The sequence below is a fragment of the Mesoplodon bidens genome, assembly GCF_964165515.1.
Source record: "Mesoplodon bidens genome assembly, chromosome: 11".
Taxonomy (NCBI): domain Eukaryota; kingdom Metazoa; phylum Chordata; class Mammalia; order Artiodactyla; family Ziphiidae; genus Mesoplodon; species Mesoplodon bidens.
The window spans coordinates 57,755,787-57,773,610 of NC_138167.1; the positions used below are offsets into that span (position 1 = coordinate 57,755,787).

The 17,824-nt window shown below is 59.4% G+C and overlaps 1 protein-coding gene across 2 annotated transcripts; it reads left to right on the forward strand.

Annotated features, from left to right (window-relative positions):
- The first annotated feature begins 4,008 nt into the window (after positions 1-4,008).
- On the forward strand, positions 4,009-17,151 carry DENND6B (DENN domain containing 6B). 2 transcript variants are annotated; one of them, XM_081248261.1, is made up of 20 exons: positions 4,009-4,224; positions 9,194-9,232; positions 9,304-9,346; positions 9,954-10,066; positions 10,508-10,588; positions 11,152-11,257; positions 11,379-11,458; positions 11,545-11,607; positions 11,876-11,931; positions 12,513-12,635; positions 12,718-12,813; positions 12,917-13,011; positions 13,125-13,190; positions 13,324-13,388; positions 13,483-13,572; positions 13,666-13,719; positions 14,053-14,162; positions 14,268-14,370; positions 14,514-14,588; positions 14,670-17,151. In XM_081248261.1, exons 1-20 carry the CDS (start codon positions 4,063-4,065, stop codon positions 14,790-14,792), a joined length of 1,743 nt encoding a protein of 580 aa, XP_081104387.1. In that variant the 5' UTR covers positions 4,009-4,062; the 3' UTR covers positions 14,793-17,151. The 2 variants fall into 2 exon arrangements, with proteins under 2 accessions (XP_081104387.1, XP_081104388.1); XM_081248262.1 differs by lacking the exon at positions 9,304-9,346 and having other exon boundaries at positions 10,546-10,588.
- Positions 17,152-17,824: the final 673 nt, after the last annotated feature.

Below are 17,824 nucleotides of genomic sequence, written 5' to 3' on the forward strand. Positions count from 1 at the left end.
TGGGGCTTCCCTGGTGGCACAGTGGTTGAGAGTCCACCTGCCGATGCAGGGGACACGGGTTCGTGCCCCGGTCTGGGAGGATCCCACATGCCGCGGAGCAGCTGGGCCCGTGAGCCATGGCCGCTGGGCCTGCGCGTCCGGGAGCCTGTGCTCCGCAACGGGAGAGGCCACAGCAGTGAGACGCCTGCGTACCACAAAAAAAAAAAAAAAAAAAAAAAAAAAAAGATCAATTGTTTTTTTGTAAAGGTGCTAAGTCAATTCAATAGGGAAGCAATATCTTTTTTTTTTTTTTTTTTTGACCACGCTGCACGGCTTGTGGATTCTCATTTCCCTGAACAGGGATTGAACCCAGACTGCGGCAGTGAAAGCCCAGACTCCTAACCACTAGTCCACCAGGGAACTCCCAAGCAGTATCTTTTTTTTTTTTTAAGAGACAGTCTTTGACTTACAACGATTTTTTAAAATTATTTATTTATTTGGTTGCACTGGGTCTTAGTTGTGACAGGTGGGCTCCTTAGTTGTGGCATGTGAACTCTTAGTTGCAGCATGCATGTGGGATCTAGTTCCCTGACTGGAGATTGAACCAGGCCCCCCTGCATTGGGAGCATGGAGTCTTAACCACTGCACCACCAGGGAATTCCCCCAAGAAATATCTTTTTAAAAAATGATACTGGAAAAATTGGTTATCCACATTCCAAAAAAAAAAAAAAGTTAAACCCTTACTTCACACCATACACCAAAATTAGTTCAAAATGGATCACAGCCCTAAATCTGAGAGGTGAAATACTTCTAGAAAGAACATAGGAGAAATTATTTGGGTTAGGAAAAGATTCGATAGATATGAGACCATAAACATACTACCAAAAAGAAAAATATTCATAACTTAGACTTCATCAAAATAAAAAACCTTTGCTCTTCAAAAGATGCCATTAAGAAAAATAGAAGACAAGCCACAAACCAGGAAAAAAATTTTAAATCGTATATTGATAAAGGACTTGATTCTAGAATATATATATTTTTTAAAACCTTACAACCCACAAGATGAACGACCCAATTTAAAAAGAGGCAAAAGATTTAAATAAACATTTCACCAAAGAAGGTAATACAAATGACTTATGGGCACATGAAAAGTGCTCAAGGGACTTCTCTGGTGGTCCAGTGGTTAACACTCTGCGTTGCCAATGCCGGGGGCCTGGGTTTGATCCCTGGTCAGGGAACTAGATCCCACAGGCATGCCGCAACTAAGAGTTCGCATGCCGCAACTAAGAGCCCGCATGCCACAACTAAGAGCCCACATGCCGCAACAAAGATCCTGCGTACTGCAACTAAGACCTGGTGCAGCCAAATAATTAATATTTTTTTTAAAAAAGATGCTCAACATCAGTCATCATTAGGGAAATTCTAAATTAACCCACATGTCACTACACAACCCCTTGGATGGCTACAATTAAAAAGGCTGACAACCTCAAATGCTGGTGAGGATGTGGAAAAACTGGAACCTTCATACATTGCTGGTGGTAACGTCAAATTGTAAAGCTACTTTGGAAAATAGTTTGACAGTTTCTTATAAAGTTAAACATAAATTGAACATACAGCCCAATACTTTCACTCCTAGGTATTCACCCAAGAGAAGTTAAAACAGGTGTCCACAAAAAGACTTGTACAGGAATGAACATAGCAGCATTATTACAGGCAAAAACTGGAAACGTTCCAAACATCAATTGGTGTGTTGACTCTAATAACATAATAGCCAGTTGTTTCACCAGCAAAAGCAAGTTTATTCAGGAATAGCCAGAGGAACTGTAATTCATGATGTGGAAACTATGGCAGACTGCAAGTAAATCCAAAAAACACGAAAAGGGAGTTTGCTTTTATAAGGAAAAGGGGTCAGTTGGGAGGTACTGTGCTAACTGGAGTCCACTGGAGGAGCCTGGAGGCTTCCCATTGTTTGGGCTGTGACAGCCTCTGATTGGCTGGGATGTCCTTGGTCCGGAGGGATTTCTTCTTCCTGTTGAAGAGAGAGTAGAGCCACCTGTCTCCCTGTTTCTGGTCATTGAGGAGACATGGTGGGCATGACAGAACCCCCTAACGACCTGTCCTGGCTCCATCTTCAAGTGAGGTTTCTTTAAATAATTCCACTGTGAAAGGTTAAAGAAAATGTCATGTATCCAGACAATGAACTACTATTCATATAAAGGAACAAACTACTGATACATACAGCAACATGGATAAACTTCAAAAATATTATGCTGGGGCTTCCCTGGTGGCACAGTGGTTGAGAGTCCGCCTGCCGGTGCAGGGGACACGGGTTCGTGCCCTGGTCTGGGAGGATCCCACATGCCGCGGAGCAGCTGGGCCCGTGAGCCATGGCCGCTGGGCCTGCGCGTCTGGAGCCTGTGCTCCGCAACGGGAGAGGCCACAGCAGTGAGAGGCCCGCGTACCGCAAAATAAATAAATAAATAAAATAATAAAAAAATATTATGATAAGTGCAAGAAACCAGATAGAATAGGCAGCATATTGTATGTATTAGCGTCCTAGGGCTGCTGTAACAATTACCACAAACTTAATGGCTTAAAACAATGCACACTTATTATCTTACAGCTCTGGAAGTCAGAAATCTGAAATGAGTCTTATGGGGCTTAAATCAATGTGTCAGCAGAACTGCATTCCTTCTGGAGGCTCTAGGGGAGAATCGTTTCCTTGCCTGTTCTAGCTTCTGGAGGCTGCCTGCATTCCTTGGTTCATGGTCCCTTCCTCCATCTTCAAAGCCAGTAGTGTGGCAACTACCAGTTTCTCTGTCTTATTCCCTTATCACATTGCCTTCTCTGACTCATTTTGGCCTATGGACTGTAGGCAGAAATGCTGTAGATATCACTTGTCGGCCAACTCAATTAATAGCTAGCAGGCCTCCATTAAACCCTTTTCCACTGCCAATGACCTAGGAGGCCATGTGTTCCAGAGGTAAGTCAAGGAGAGCCACCTGACTCTCCCACCAGTCCATGCACAGTGAAAAACCTGCTTAAGACTTGAGGGTTGTTACTCCAACCTAGCCTACCCTAGCCTAACTTTGGAGTGGGGAGCTTTAGTTTAAAAAAAAAAAAAGTAAAATATATGTAGCGTGTCAGTTAAGTTATTGTCTCAGCTCCAAAGTCGCCCTTCCATGATCGGCTGTGTGATGCTGGGTGGTGGGGGAGACTCTGCGGCCACGTTTCGAGGAGCAAGGGCTGGTGCCTGGCTCTGACAAGAGGAATGCTGCAGGCAGATGCGACGTCAAAGAGGGAGAGGGGCTGCCCCCCCCCGCCACACTTCGCCGCCGCAGCAGAAAATAAAACGGCACAGGTGGCTCGAATTATGTGTGTTACACGCTGTGTCTGGTTTCGACAGACAGGTCTGGGACAGTGTGCAAGGCAGCCCAAGAGGGGGCCCGGAAATATCTGGAAGAGCGCTGGACGCAAGAGGCGAGGAGGGGACTGGCGCGGGCGGGTCTGCACGCACTGACGACCAGGCCATTGGAAACAAAGATGCCCCAGTGGTCAGACACGAACCCCGGACGTGACAGCTCTCTGCAGGACCCCATACCCGGAGGCGACCCCAAGGAGAAAACTCAAGGGACTCCCAGAATCGCTGGAATCTGTGTGTGATAGTTGGTAGAATGGGAGCTCGTAACGACGAAATCCGGTTAGGAAACCTGGCCGGGTAAGATACCCGCCAGTCTCGACTTCGCCCGTCCTCACCGTGTCCCCGGGAACCGCGACCCCGCCTTAACCCGTCTTCCCTCGGGCTCACACGCCCCGCTGGAAGTCCCTCCTCCAGGCTTGGGGCCGCTCTGGCCCGCGCGGTCCCTTCTCTTTGGTGGGCTGGACACTGCTCCGCCGCACGGCGGTCCTCCGGCCGCCAGGGGCGTGCGAGGCCGCGTCCGGGCCGTTCTGGTCCGAGACGGCCGCTCGACTGCTCCGCGGAGCTGTCCGGGCGCTCCCAGGCCACCGCCTCCAGTCCGTTCCCCCGGCAACGCCTCGGGCCGTTCCCCCGGCAACGCGCGGCCGTTCTCAGTAGCAGGGGCCATGGACCAGGGGTCGGGCGGCGGGCCCCACCGGGCTCGCGGCCGCTTCGGAGCGCCGTCCTGCGGAGCGCGGGCTCCGGGGGCACCCTGGGCACGCTTCTCGGCCTGGCTGGAGTGCGTGTGTGTGGTCACCTTCGACCTGGAGCTGGGCCAGGCGCTGGAGGTGAGGGGGGCAGCGGGCCGGGGGGAGGCCGGGGAGGGCGGGTCCTGCTCTGTCGCCGCCGGCTAGTGTAGCTCAGGCATCGCCGAGGGGCGGCGGGAATCCCTCCGCAGGTGAGGTACCCTCAGGCAGACAGACCCCCCCAGGTGGCCTCTTCCTCCTCAGAAACCCTGCACCTGTCACTTCCTGAAAGGTGCGCTCCCAAGCAGAAGAAAAAAAGTTAAGTTGCCAAGACCGCCCTTTGGGGTGGAGGAGCGAAGAGCCCTGTACCTCGGATACCCAAAGTGGTACTCTTGATTTTTCTCCCAGTAAAAAGCTGTCTCCTCTCCCTTCCTCGCCCCCGCCTTTCCCACACTATTATACCTTCTCCCCTCATTTAGTCCAGCCAGAATCCCAGGGGTCACCCTTGACTCCTTCCCTCCCTCCACCCCACATCCCATCCGGGAACAAGGCTGACAGCTCCACCTACAGCAGGGCTGTCAGATTCATTACCACTACTACTGTACCCCCAAGTCCAATATTTGTGGCTCTCTTGCTTAAATCTTTGGAAACCTCCTTGTTCACTTAGAGTCTGATCCAGACCCCTTGCGGGTCACAACCAGACCCAAGAGCCATCTTTCTGTTCACGGACTGCCCCCAGCCCCCCAAGCCTGGGGTGTCCCCACTACCTGCAAGGCTCTTCCCTACCCCCACCTGCGTGGGTGTAGATGAAAACATGACAGACTCAGGGAGGAAGGCCTTCTGTAGTAATGCAGGCCTCGGGGGACGGTCTTCTCCAGGCCCTGAAGGCCATGATGTAGACCATGGAGCTGACCAGGGCAGGGGAGGCTGGGAGGTACGCTTCAGCACTCTGTCAGAAGGAACTTTCTGAGAACCCAGGAGGTGGCGCATCCGTGACTGCAGTTGGCTGAGATGAGGCTGATCAGCCATCGTTGGAAAGCCAGCGTCAGGGGGAGAGGGTGTTTTCCAAGGCCTTGCTGAACTCCATGAGGCTGTGGGAAGCCCAAGTCCTAACAAACAGCAAGGGCTGACACTGCCCAGCTCACTGTGGAGACCCCATTCCACCACACCTGTCCCCACGTGGCACACCAAATTAACTTGACGCAGGGACCTGAGCACAGAGAGGTGAGGTGATTTGCCTAACGTCACAGAGCCCACATTCCTGCTGGTGCCCAAATTGTTCCCAATAAAATCACGAGAGAGGCTACTGTTTCCTTAAGGCATTCTCATGTATAATTTTCTAGGACTTAACCATTCAGGCAAGAACTGTTAAAGGCTCCATGTGCTTGGGCTTCTGAGCTTTGCTGAGGCTGTACAGCTCAGGGAGGGGGTGTTGGGGGGACCCACGGCCCCTCCTAATCATCAAGTCTGTGCAGGAATCAGGCAGTGCAACCACACGACGCTCGTCAGGTTTGCATCTTATCTTTCTTCTCCCCCCTGGAAATCATGGGAAAGATCAGGGGTCATTTCAGCTGAGTCCACAATCACTCATGGAGCATCTGCCCTGCGCTCGCTTATTCCAGGCTTGGCCTGGCTGAGCACCACAGAGGCTCTGGCGCTGTGCTTGGCACTGGGACATGATGGAAGATCCAGGGACTGCCTTCCAGGAGCTCATGGATCACGGAGACTCCATGGACAGACGCAGCTCAGAGGAAGGAATGGGGGTTTGGCCATATCTTGGAGGATGAGAAGGAGGCACCCGGGCAGGGGAGAAGGGGCTCTTTCAGGTAACCCCTCCCCCCAAAAAGCCAGCGAAAGCAAAGGCAAGGAGCCAACCATTCACTCATTCAATAAATCAAGTATTGGGCAACTGCCACCAGCCAGGCCCCACGGTACTGGTGCTGGACACATGGACACAGAGCTGAATGCGATGACAGGGCTCTGCCCACCAGGAGTTCACGTTCTGTGCTAGAGACGCAGAGAGTAAGTGGTTCAGGACCCCCTAGAGTGCATAGGGTATGTTGAGGGGGTCCCACCCACATGGGTGCACTGGAGCCTGCAGGCGAGGCAGGGATCAGACATGAGGGGAGAGTGGGCAAGGCTGTGCACATCAGCTGAGCAAAGGGCCTGGCTCTGCTGCCTCAGCCCTTGGAAACTCTCCTCTCGGCGTCCCTGCTGACCCGAGAAGCCCATGCAGTGAACCGTGGCCCGGGGCCCAGAGGGTCCCTCCTCCCCCAGGTGTCCGCGTCCTCCCAGCTGCAGCTCCTGCACTGCCCAGTCTCAGGACCCTTTTAGTCTTCAAAAGTACTGAGGGCCCCAAGGGGCTTTTTATGTGGGTCGTATCTATCGAGGTTTCCTATACTAGAAGTTAAAACAGAAAAATTAAAAATGCTTATTAATCCATTTTAAAAAACAACGGATACCATGTGTAAACAAGAGAAGCCACCGCAATGAGAAGCCTGTGCACCGCAACGAAGAGTAGCCCCCACTCGCCGCAACTCGAGAAAAGCCCGCACGCAGCAGCAAAGACCCAACGCAGCCATAAATAAATAAATATTTATTTATTTATTTAAAAATACATATATATATATTTCCACAAAAACAACCATATTTTCAAAAACAAATTCAGTGAGGAGATTGGCATTATTTGACACTTTTACGTCCCTTTTTAAAGGCCAAATAGAAGGCAGCTGTATCTTCATGTCAGCTTCAGTCAGTTCCCCTTTATGGCCTGTGTCACAGCCTCTGGAAGCCACACTGCACACAGTGAGAAGAGAGTGAAAAAGGCAGCTTCGGCCTCTGGGAGCCTAGGGTACCCACACCACCCTTCAAGAAGCACTTTCCTAGAGGTACCTTCTCCAGCAAGGCAAGGCTCGCTGCATCTGTCTTCCTCAGGGGCGACTGGGTTACAGGAGCTGCAGCCCCTGCAGACTGGCTCCCGTGGAAAGGACGAGCCCCCTGTGGTTCCAGGGGACAGGGTGCGTCGTGCGGCAGACCCCCACTCTCTGCCCCTCCCTGAGGGTCGGCTCCCTTCCTCTCCTCAGTCAGGCAGGGCCGTCCCTCCGGCTCTGCTCCCAGCCTGTGGACAGTGAGCTTGGAGCCCTGGGCACGGCTGTGGAGCCTGCTCAGATGCTACAAAACTCCTGTGACTGCAGGCCAGATTCAGAACCCTGACCTCAGCACCGAGGGCCCATCGTGGCCCTGCCCCAGCTGCCAGGCACCCGCCTTTCCTCTGCCCTTCCCAACAAGGACACGCAGGGGCCCGAGTGGTCCTGTGGCCCCACCTCTCTTGGAGCCATCTCAAGGTACCTCTGTGGGTCCGCCCCACAGACAAATACTGTTTGGCTGGCTCCCCTCCCTCCTCTTGGCCCTTCCTTCTTGGTGCCTCCTTAGCTGACATCTTGAGATTTCCACATGCCCCACCTGTTCCAGTATTCTTTGGAGACATGTTTTCACACACTCCACAAATACAGGCACACCTTGGAGATGTTGCAGGTTCGGTTCCAGAGCACTGCAGTAAAGCAAGTCACACAGATTTGTTGGTTTCCCAGTGCATATAAAAGTTATGGTTACACTCGACTGTAGTCTATTAAGTATGCAAGAAATACCATTATATCTTAAAAAACAATGTAGATACCTTGTAACAAATATAATAATGAAAAGGTTTGAGATATTGTGAAAATTACGAGAATATGATGCAGAGATGCAAAGTGAGCAAGTGTTGTTGGAAAAATGGCACCTATAGGCTTGCTACAAACCTTGATTTTGTAAAAAATGCAACATCCGTGAAGCACAATAAAGCAAAGTGTGATAAAACGAGGTGTGACTGTACACTATTTGGTGAGGGTCTACTCCCTGCCGGGGGCTGGGAGGCAGAAGTACCTGGGACACAGTCCCTGTCCTTAGGACACTTGGTGGCAGCGGTGGAGACAGAATAGGCCCAGAGCAAACCAAGACAGAAGCTACATTATTACAGTAGTGCGAGTCCCAGGGCACAGTACCTTACCATCTGGGGGTTCAGGGCACACCTCAGAAGAAGCTTCATGTCAGCCAAAACCCAAGTCCTCCTCCGCATGGGAGTTTGGCCGACAGAGTAAGGAGGGGGCCACGCCTGCAGGCCCTCATCTCCTGGCTCCCAGCATAGCCGCTTCCTGGGAGAGCCGTCCTGCTGCATCTGAGCACGGGCCAGGGCAGCAGCGATGCCCAAGGCGCACCAGGTCCCCAGGAAACACTTGGGGGCCTCCAGGGAGTGAGGGCTCTGGAGGTTCCCTGCCTTTTTCGTTTCCTGCAAAGAAATCCATTCTAGCCATTTGCCTGTGTACAGGGCTACTGGCTCCCCCAGAGTGTGGCCTGTCTCCCAGGTAGAGCCTGTCCAGCTGGTCACGCTCACTGTACACTCCAGGGTCCCGGGTACTCCAGGGGTCACACTCCAAGCGGCGAGCAGGCCAGAAGCTCCCGGACCCCTGACTAGCAGGGGTTGGAGTGAAGATGCTCAGAGGCAGGGGTGCCAGTGTCAGGCAGCATCTGAGTTAAGATGGGATGGGGAGGCTGGCCAGGCCGTCTGGGAGAGCAGGCCCAGGGCAGCCGCAGAGCCTAAGACCCTCTGGCTGGGTGGGGTTGGGTTCGGAGCGCTGAGAGGGTACAGGAGGTGGGGGCCAGCAGGCAGGGCCCTGCAGCCGCTCTAGGCGAGAGAGGAGGCTATGGGGACAGACTGTCGGGACATGGGGGCAGGGAGGCCCAGTCTGGGTGAGTGGCCTTGAGGGCAAGGGGTGTGATGAAGGGAGTCCAGGAGCTCACCCGGTTGTGCGAGAAAAGGGAAGGATGGAGGCCAGGAGTGGCCTCAGGCCGAGGGGGGCCTGGGGAAGCAGGGCAGAGGGCTGGAGCCCTGAAGAGAGGAGGAGGGGTCAGCAGGGAGCCAGAGGTGGGGGAGAGCCAGAGGGTCTGACAGTGCTGGGGTGGAGGGGGGGCACACCTGCAGCCCAGCACCAAGCCTGCCAAGCCCATGTCACCGAGTGCTCTGTGTCCCCCGCAGCTGGTGTACCCCAGCGACTTCCAGCTCACGGACAAGGAGGTGGGTCCCAGCCCTCTCAGGAGCAGACCTCACCCGGGGAGCAGGCCCTCACTGGCTTTCCTGTGTTTCAGAAAAGCAGCATCTGCTACCTGTCCTTTCCCGACTCCCACTCAGGTAGGCCACCCCGCCTCGCCCCGGTCTGGGTGTCTCTCTGGGGCTGTGGGGAGAAGAAGAAGGAGGGAGATGAGGCTGCCCAGGAGCCCCTGCGGCCAGGCCTGCACAGCCTGTAAGCACCGGTCCCCCTTCCCGCTCCAGGGAGACAGCCAGAGCCCCAGGCCGCAGCAGCCAGTTTCCCCGGTTCCCGCGGAAAGAGGAGTCTCTGGGCAGTGGGGTCTGGTCTCCTTCACCCCAGCAGAGGGGTCACCAGGAGCTGGGTCCTGGCCTCTGCTCCTCTCCAGGGCTCGGGTGTCCGTGTCGGCCTGGTTTTCCACCCCGGGCAAGCTACGCCCGGGCCACACACGACCCCCAGCCTGTGCTTGCCCACAGTGCACACGCTGCGGGGCTGTGGCTGTGCTCTGTGTGCTGAGTTTAAACCCTTAGGTGCAGGAATCTAGGACACGGGGACCTCTGTCGGGAGACACAGAGCCGAGGGCTGGGCTTTTCTGAGGCATTTGCAGCCCGACAGGGGCTTCGCCCCCTCCCTGGCCCCCCGCCCCACATGCTGGCAGGAGAGGCTCCAGCCCAACCTGGACACAGCGTGAGGGGACCACCTGTTCCCCAGGCTGCCTCGGGGATACTCAGTTCAGCTTCCGCATTCGTCAGTGTGGAGGGCAGAGGCGCCCCTGGCACACGGATGACAGGCACTGTGACAGTGGGGCCCCTGTGTCTCTGCAGGTGAGCTGGGCTGCCTCTCCCCCGCTCCTCCCCTCCCCCTGCAGGCCAGGGTCAGGCGGGTGTGAGCGGCCCCTTCAAGGCGCCTGGCCAGCCCCAGCCAGCAGGGTCTCCAACTGCCGCAGGCCAAGCCCGGCACCCCAGCCTCGACTGGGGGTGGGCCAGCGCTTCTGAGCACTTGCCAGGGTCCCTGGGGCTTTTCCTGTGCTCCACGTGTGCGCCAGGGCGTGGCTCGGTGTGCAGAGGCCGGTGCTCTAGGGCCCCTGAACCACTCACCACTGTGTCTGCGGAGACGTCCCTGCAGAGCCGTTGCCTGCCGTCCGGGCTGTGACTCCCAGGCAGACCCCGGTCTGGGGAGAGCACACAGCAGCCTGCGTGGGGGTCCGAGGAGGTGGGAGGGAGCGTGAGCAGTGGCCGTGGCCTGGCCGATACCCCTCCTTCCAGAGGGAGCCCGCACACTACTTTGGCTACGTGTACTTCAGGCAGGTGAAGGACAGCTCTGTGAAGAGGGGCTACTTCCAGAAGGTGAGCAGCTGGTTGCTCTGGGGTGGCCCCGCTGAGAGTTGGGGGCCAGCAGCCATTGGGAGAGGCTGATGGTCTGGGGGGGTCCTGAGCCTCCAGGAGCACCCACCCCGCCGTAGCCCTAGCCACTTGGCCCTGGGCGGGGGCCACCGTGCCACCTGGGGGCGGGGGCGGCCTCTGGGGAACAGGCTCTGCTGCCCCTCCCTCGTCCAGCCGGGCTCTGGCCTCCCTGCTCCTCGCTGAGGGAGGAGGGGGGCCCTCGTCACACTTTCAAGATTAGGACGACTTCAGTCTTGAACTCAGACACCAAAAGCAAAAGCTGCTTGAGCCCCGGGGAGACTATCCCAGGATCCTGGCCACGTGCATTTCCCTGTGAAGGCCTGGGGTCCAGCCCTGCCCTGCTGCACCTGGGGTTTTCTAATAGCCTGGAGTCCCACGTCAGGCCATTCCTGGGAAGTCGGTGGGACACCCTGCCCTGGGCGACCCTGGATGAGCCGGGCCTCAGGGGGTCCCCCGCATGGTCCCAAGGGGCTGGGGCGACATCTCACCGGCCCCGGGCCCTGCAGTCTCTGGTGCTGGTGTCCCGCCTGCCCTTCGTCCGGCTGTTCCAGGCGCTGCTGAGCCTGGTCGCCCCCGAGTACTTCGACAAGCTGGCGCCCTGCCTGGAAGCGGGTGAGTGGCCGGCAGGCGCTGCCAGAGCTGCCTCATCGTCATCACAGCTGTAGCTCCTGGTGGCTCCGGTGGGCAGCTTCCTCCAGGACAGGCTTCTGACGCTGGCCACCTGTGTTCGCAGTCTGCAGTGAGGTTGACCAGTGGCCGGCCCCTGTGCCGGGGCAGACCTTGAACCTGCCTGTCATGGGAGTCGTCCTCCAGGTGAGGGCGGCTGGCTGGGGTGGGATGGCCCCAGTGCATGTCGACACGCCACCTGACCCACTGGCAGCTGCTTCCTTCATCCATAGGTGCACATCCCATCCAGCGCAGACAAGCCTGAATCCGGTCCTCCAAAGCAGTGCAGCCACAAGGTGGGCGCCCTGCTCCCAGGCTGGTGGCCCCATACCTGCCTCAATCCTCAACCCTCCCACCTGCCTGGGTCTCCCCTGCTGTGGGCCCTGGGGGTTGGCCAGACCCCAGACACAGGGGCCTGCGTCTCCGTGCAGGGCTGTGGGGCGCAGGGAGGCATGTGGGTAGGGACTGCGGCCCCCGGGACTCTCCCGGGACGACCGGTGCTGCTCGGGGCTTGTGAGGCGCCATCCTCCCCCTCGGCCTGACCCCACCCACCCTTCCTCTCAGAACCTGCTACCAGCCCCGGTCATCCTCACCAGTGTCCATGAGCTGGACCTGTTCAGGTGAGCCCGGCAGGCCACCACCTGCTGCCCCGGTAGGTGATGAGTGATCCCACGGGGCTCAGGCCCATCGGGGCGGGGGGCGCTGGGGGCCATCAGGAGTTAGCCCCCAGCCCATTCTGAGAGGGAGAGTCACACAGAAGAGGAGCCCGGTGCCCCGATGTCTGCCCCCAGAGGAAGTGAGCACCGTGGGCAGGAAGTCAGGTCCTGGCAGGCAGGTGCAGGGAAGGGAGCAGCTGTGGTGGGAGATGCTGCCAGAGGTGCCCTCTCTGGGGGGCCAGAAGAGGACCCCACCTTTGGAGACCCTCTGGCCCTGTGCTGGGCCCAGCGGGAGCCAGGGCTGCCGGTTTCAGGCATGGCGGGGGTGCGAGGCCAGGCAGCACAGGTGGAGGGTGAGAACCGGGGCAGGCGGGGGAGTGCCCTGGACACGTCCTCGGCGTCTTCACAAGGCCTCACCGCTGGCTTCCCTCTGGAGTGAGGCCCAGCCTTCACCCAGACAGGGCCTGCCTGGGCCTGGGTGGGGGCAGGTGGGCAAGGGCTGGGAAGCCTCCCACCCGGCCTCCCCAATGCCCCCGCCGGCCCAGGTGCTTCCGGCCCGTGCTGGCCCACGTGCAGCTGCTGTGGGAGCTCATGCTCCTCGGGGAGCCCCTGCTGGTCCTGGCGCCCTCGCCCGCTGTGTCCTCAGAGATGGTGCTGGCCTTGACCAGGTGGGTGGGGCAGCAACGCGAGGGTCCGGGGGCCCTGGACCAGCCCTGCGAACTGACTGTCCCTGCGGATCCCTCCCCACAGCTGCCTGCAGCCCCTCAAGTTCTGCTGCGACTACCGCCCCTACTTCACCGTCCACGATAGTGAGTTCAAGGAGTTCACGACGCGCACGCAGGCCCCGTAAGTGCCGCCCGGCCCACCTGTCCGCCTGCCCGCCCGCCCTGCGCCCTCCGCCTGCGTCTGTCTCTCCTCCCTCCCTCCCTCTCTCTCTCTCTCTCTCTAGACCAAGCGTGGTCCTGGGAGTCACAAACCCTTTCTTTATCAAAACACTCCAGCACTGGCCCCACGTCCTCCGCATCGGGGAGCCCAAGATGCCAGGTGAGGCCCCCAGCCTCCGCCCAAGGGTCCTGGGAATGCGGGGTCTCGCCGGGTCTGAGCCTGCAGAGGCAGAACTGAGACCCTGAGGCCCGGCCATGGGGCGTGTCTCGTAGGGGACCTTCCCAAGCAGGTCAAACTGAAAAAGCCCTCAAGGCTGAAGACCCTGGACACCAAGCCAGGTCTGTGCCCCTCTTCTCCTCCCAGGACCCAGAGACACGCCTTGGGGAGGGGTGGGGCGGGCAGATGTGCTGGCACAGCTGAAGGGGGTGCCCCGCCCCAGAGGGGAGCACACTGCCATTCTGCCCTCCCCAGGCCTCTACACTGCGTACACGACCTACCTCCACCGAGACAAGGCCCTGCTCAGACGACTGCTTAAGGTACCGCTGGGGGGTGCTCCGGGGGCAGAGAAGCTGGGCTCGGTGTGTGAAGGGGGCGCAGCCGGCCTGCTGTGGCTCAGCCCTCGCCCCCCAGGGCCTGCAGAAGAAGCGGCCGTCGGACATGCAGACTGCAGTGCTGAGGCGGCACCTCCTGGAACTCACACAGAGCTTCATCATCCCTCTGGTGAGGCCCAGCGGCGGGGAGGAGGGGGCCAGACTGGAGGGGCAGGCAGCAGGCTGTGGCCCAGACTCCAGACTCACTCCCCGTCCTCCCCAGGAGCACTACATGGCCAGCCTCATGCCCCTGCAGAAGAGCATCACGCCCTGGAAGGTGTGGTCCAGGGAGGGCCTGGGAGGATGGTGGTGGTGGTGGGGGTGTCAGTGTCGTGTGTGTGCAGGAGCCCCTGGGGCCAGCCCGTCCCCACACCTGCAGGTGGCCCTCACAGGGAAGAGAAATTCGGGCCACACAGATGGGGGAGGGGTTCGAGGCCCTCTTCTCTGGGAAGGGTCACCCTGGGATCTGTCACTGCAGGGTGGGGGCTGGGGGACACACAAGGGGGCCATCTGCCAAGTGCCCTGGGGAAGGTCCTGACCAGCCAAGGTGCAGGGCCTGCGAGGCCATGCCCCCCACCCAGCACCCAGGCTCACCCAGCCCCTGTCTCAGACCCCTCCCCAGATCCACCCCTTCCGCCAGGACGACTTCCTGCGTAGCCTGGAGCACTCAGGGCCCCAGCTCACCTGCCTCATCAAGGGCGACTGGCTGGGCCTCTACAGGTAGGTGGACAGTAGGTAGGATCCTGGGGCTCCTGCTGCTGGTGGCCGTGCCCATCCCTCAACACACAGGGTCAGCCTACAGCTGCTGCCCCTTGCCCCCCACAGGCGGTTTTTCAAGTCCCCTCATTTTGATGGCTGGTACCGACAGCGGCACAAAGAGATGGCCCAGAAGCTGGAGGCCCTGCACCTCGAGGCCATCTGTGAGGCGGTGAGGGGGGCGCTTGGCTGTGGGAGAGCGCACAGGGGTGCAAGCCCCGAACAGGGGCTGGAGGAGAGTGCAGGGAGGGGCGGACACAGGCCCAGAGCTGGGCGAGGGCCTTGGCGATGGATGGCCTCATCTCGACCCCACAGAACATCGAGATCTGGATGAAGGACAAGTCCGAGGTGGAGGTTGTGGATCTGGTCCTGAAACTTCGGGAGAGGCTGGTGAGATGCCTCCCAGCCCTGCCCCACCTCGGCCAGCCAGATGTGAAGGTCGCCTGCCCCTGACCACTGCTGCCCCTGCAGGTTCGGGCACAGGGCCACCAGCTCCCCGTGAAGGAGGCGACGCTGAAGCGGGCGCGGCTGTACATCGAGACAGTCATCGGCTCCCTGCCCAAGGACCTGCAGGTCGTCCTGTGCCCTCCCTAGGACGGGGCCCCTGGCCCAGGGCCTGGCTGCCCCTCGGGGCCTGGGTCTGGCCGAGCTTCCCACCCCCGAGTCAAGCACGAGCTCCCCCACCCAAGCTCCCGGCTGCCCCTGGCCCTGGCCCCCCACCTGGCACCACCATCATCCCAGCAGACAAGGTGGCATTTGGAACTACAGCCTGGCCCCTGACTGTTGGCGGATCACGTGCTGGCAGAGCCTCCCCTCCCCCTGGGCCCCACCTGCCCTCTCCAGGGTCTTAGGCAGGGGTGGGGGGCAGGCTGTGAGCCCTGCTGATCTGATCTGGGCCAAGGCCATGCACCCCTCCAGGAGCCCATCTGCCCAAGCCCTGCAGGCCCAGGCGTTGCATCTGATGCATCCTTTAGACCCACCAGGCTGCCCAGCTCAGGACGGAAGGAGGCGGCTGACAGGCAGACCCCTCTCTTCACACAGCCCGCCCCCCCGCCTGTCTTGCCTGGGGGCTGAGGGGGGAACCTCGCCTGTGGTCATCGCTTGGGAGGGGAGAAGCCGCTTTGCCCGGAGAAGAGCTATGCCCTGTGGTTCGCTGGGATGCCGCCAGGACCCGCGTGGCTGCCAGGCGGGTCCAGGGCATTGTCTTTGTTCCAGTCCAGGGACACCCCACTGGGCACCTTCTCCGTTCACTCTGCCCTGCGCTGCTGCTCGGCGGCTGGCAGGCCCTCGAGTCGCCCATGTGTCCATGCAGCCCCACAGGCAGCGAGGGGCTTGGACTCTAGACTGACCAGGCCTCTGCAGCCAGAGCCCTTCACAGCCACTGCGGCCTTGGGGCACCAAGCTCCTCGGCAAGGAGTGAAAGTCCCTCAGAAGGGATCCACGCCCCCATGTGACACCTTGGAGCACCGGGCCAAGCAATCAGCGGTGCTGTCATCAGCACCGTCACAGCTCAGCGCAGAGTGGCAGCACTGGCAGCTGGTGGGGGGCAGGGCAGGGGGAGAGGCGCGGACCCAGAGCTGCAGGCCTTTGGGTGAGTCTCACCGTCTCCAACCCCAGATGCCTCACCTGAGGCACAAGGCTTCATAGATGCCCGCGTGGGCCTTGGCGGCAACCTGAGCTGAGTCCTGGCTGAGCGACATGGTGCGGGAGGCAGGCCAAGTGGGGGGGCTTTCCCTTCTCTCCTGATTCCCCGCAGTCTGTGCCCTGGGATGGAGCACTGACGCAGCCGCTCCTCCCAAGTGGGGTTCGGTGGAGCCACCAGATGACAGCAGGCGCTGGCCTCAGAACTGCCAGTGTCGACTTGTCCGGCCCTGACCGCTGCCTAGGACAGCCCGGCGCGTCCCCAGCCTGCAGACAGCTGAGCTCAGCCTGGTGTGTGACCGCAGTCAGAGGACAGAATCGAGGCAGCAGAGGGAGAGACGAGCTGGAGGCCCTCAACTGAGGAAGGACTTTGTGGCCCCAGTGCCGCTTTGGACAGCCTGCCCTGCTGTCTGGCCTGGAGGGGTGGCCCACGGGCCTTGAGGGGTGTGCCTCAGCATATTGCACAGTCCCCTCCCTTGGCTTTCTGAGGGTGACTGCAGGTGATGGAGGGCTGCAGGGGAGCAGCTGCAAGGGGGCCTCCGCAAAGCCCTCAGGGACTTTTGCCTCCATCAACCCAGGAAGGCACAACCAGAGTCCCCTGAATCCTTGCATCCTCCCTCAAGGTCTCTGCTTGAGTCCACGCCGCAGCCCCTCACAGCGGGGCTTGTCCTCAGGAACACTGGTGCAGGGGGATGTTGGGGGAGGGACGCCTGGCAGAGTGGGCCACACTGCCCAGGGTGGAATCCAAAGCTGAAGGGTAGAGGTGGGAGGAGGTCCCTCCCCTGGAGGGCCTGGGGCTGTGTGGAGGGGCCTCGTCCTCACAGCCTGACCCCCCTGCCCAGACAAGGCCTCTGAGCACAGCGCAGCCTGCGGGTGGGGGCTGGGGGTGGAGTCCTGCCAACTCCATCGTCTCCCCCATAAGCCCCCGGGTTCCCTCTCAGGATCAGGTCAGCTCCGGCTGGGCTGAGCCTCTGTCCCCCCACCAGGCTGGGGACAGGCAGTGAGGAGGGAGGAAGGGGCAGGAGGATCAAAAGAGGCAGACCCACCACTGACCAGAGCCCCGTGGACAGGAGGGCCTGGACAGGCAGGAACCAGTGGTCCAAGAGGGCGCTGTGGTCGGCGGCCAGTATGTGAAGCCGCCTGCTTTTGGGGATTGTGTGTGGGCCTGCTGTGGTGGCTGGGATGGGGTGGGAGGGCAGTGGGCTGATGCAAGGACAGGAAGGACAGTCTTTACCCCCAAGCTTCCTGCACTCTATTTAAAGACTCCGTTTTAGTCTGCGATGGTGGACTTCCCACATCTTTGGTATTAAAATGTCCTTCTGTGACACAATACTTATCTTTTAACTTCCTTTTCTGATAAAAAGTTGGCATCCCTATCAGAGCCTGGTAACTTTAGGGTCCTCTTGGTGGGAGGTTGGGTGGGCCTTGCTGTGGATGGGTTCAGGGCTAAAGGGGTGAAGGTGTGGCCTGGCTGCTTGGTGGTGGGGGGGTAGCACAAAGAACTAGTGAGTTGACCCTCTCCAGTGGCTTCATCTGAGCAGGGCGTTCCTGAGCATCGGGGGCAGGTCCCAGGCCTGGGTTGGGTGGGGTGGGCAGGAGCGAGTGGGCTATCTGCCGGGAACGGAACGTCTGGGTGGAGGGCAGGTGCCCAAGGAAGGGGGGGTCCCAGTGTGGGAGTACAGGTTAGGGCTGGGGAATGGCCCCACATCCTCCCTGGGTCCCCAGCTGCTGCTCAGCACAGCAGGGCTTGTGACTGCAGACTGTCCTGAGGGGAGCAGGACCCACAGGAGAGCTGGCCCCATAGGGGTCCCCAACTCTGCTCAAGTTGTGGTGGGAGCGGCCAGGGGCATCAGGACCAGGGGCTGATGGGGGCTGGAGCGGCCAGAAGTGGGGCAAGCTCTAGTCCAGAGCTGGACGCCCCAGGGAGAGGCTCGGTCTCACCACCCACCTCCAAGCCCTTCAGCAGGGGTTGACGGGTCCTGGGA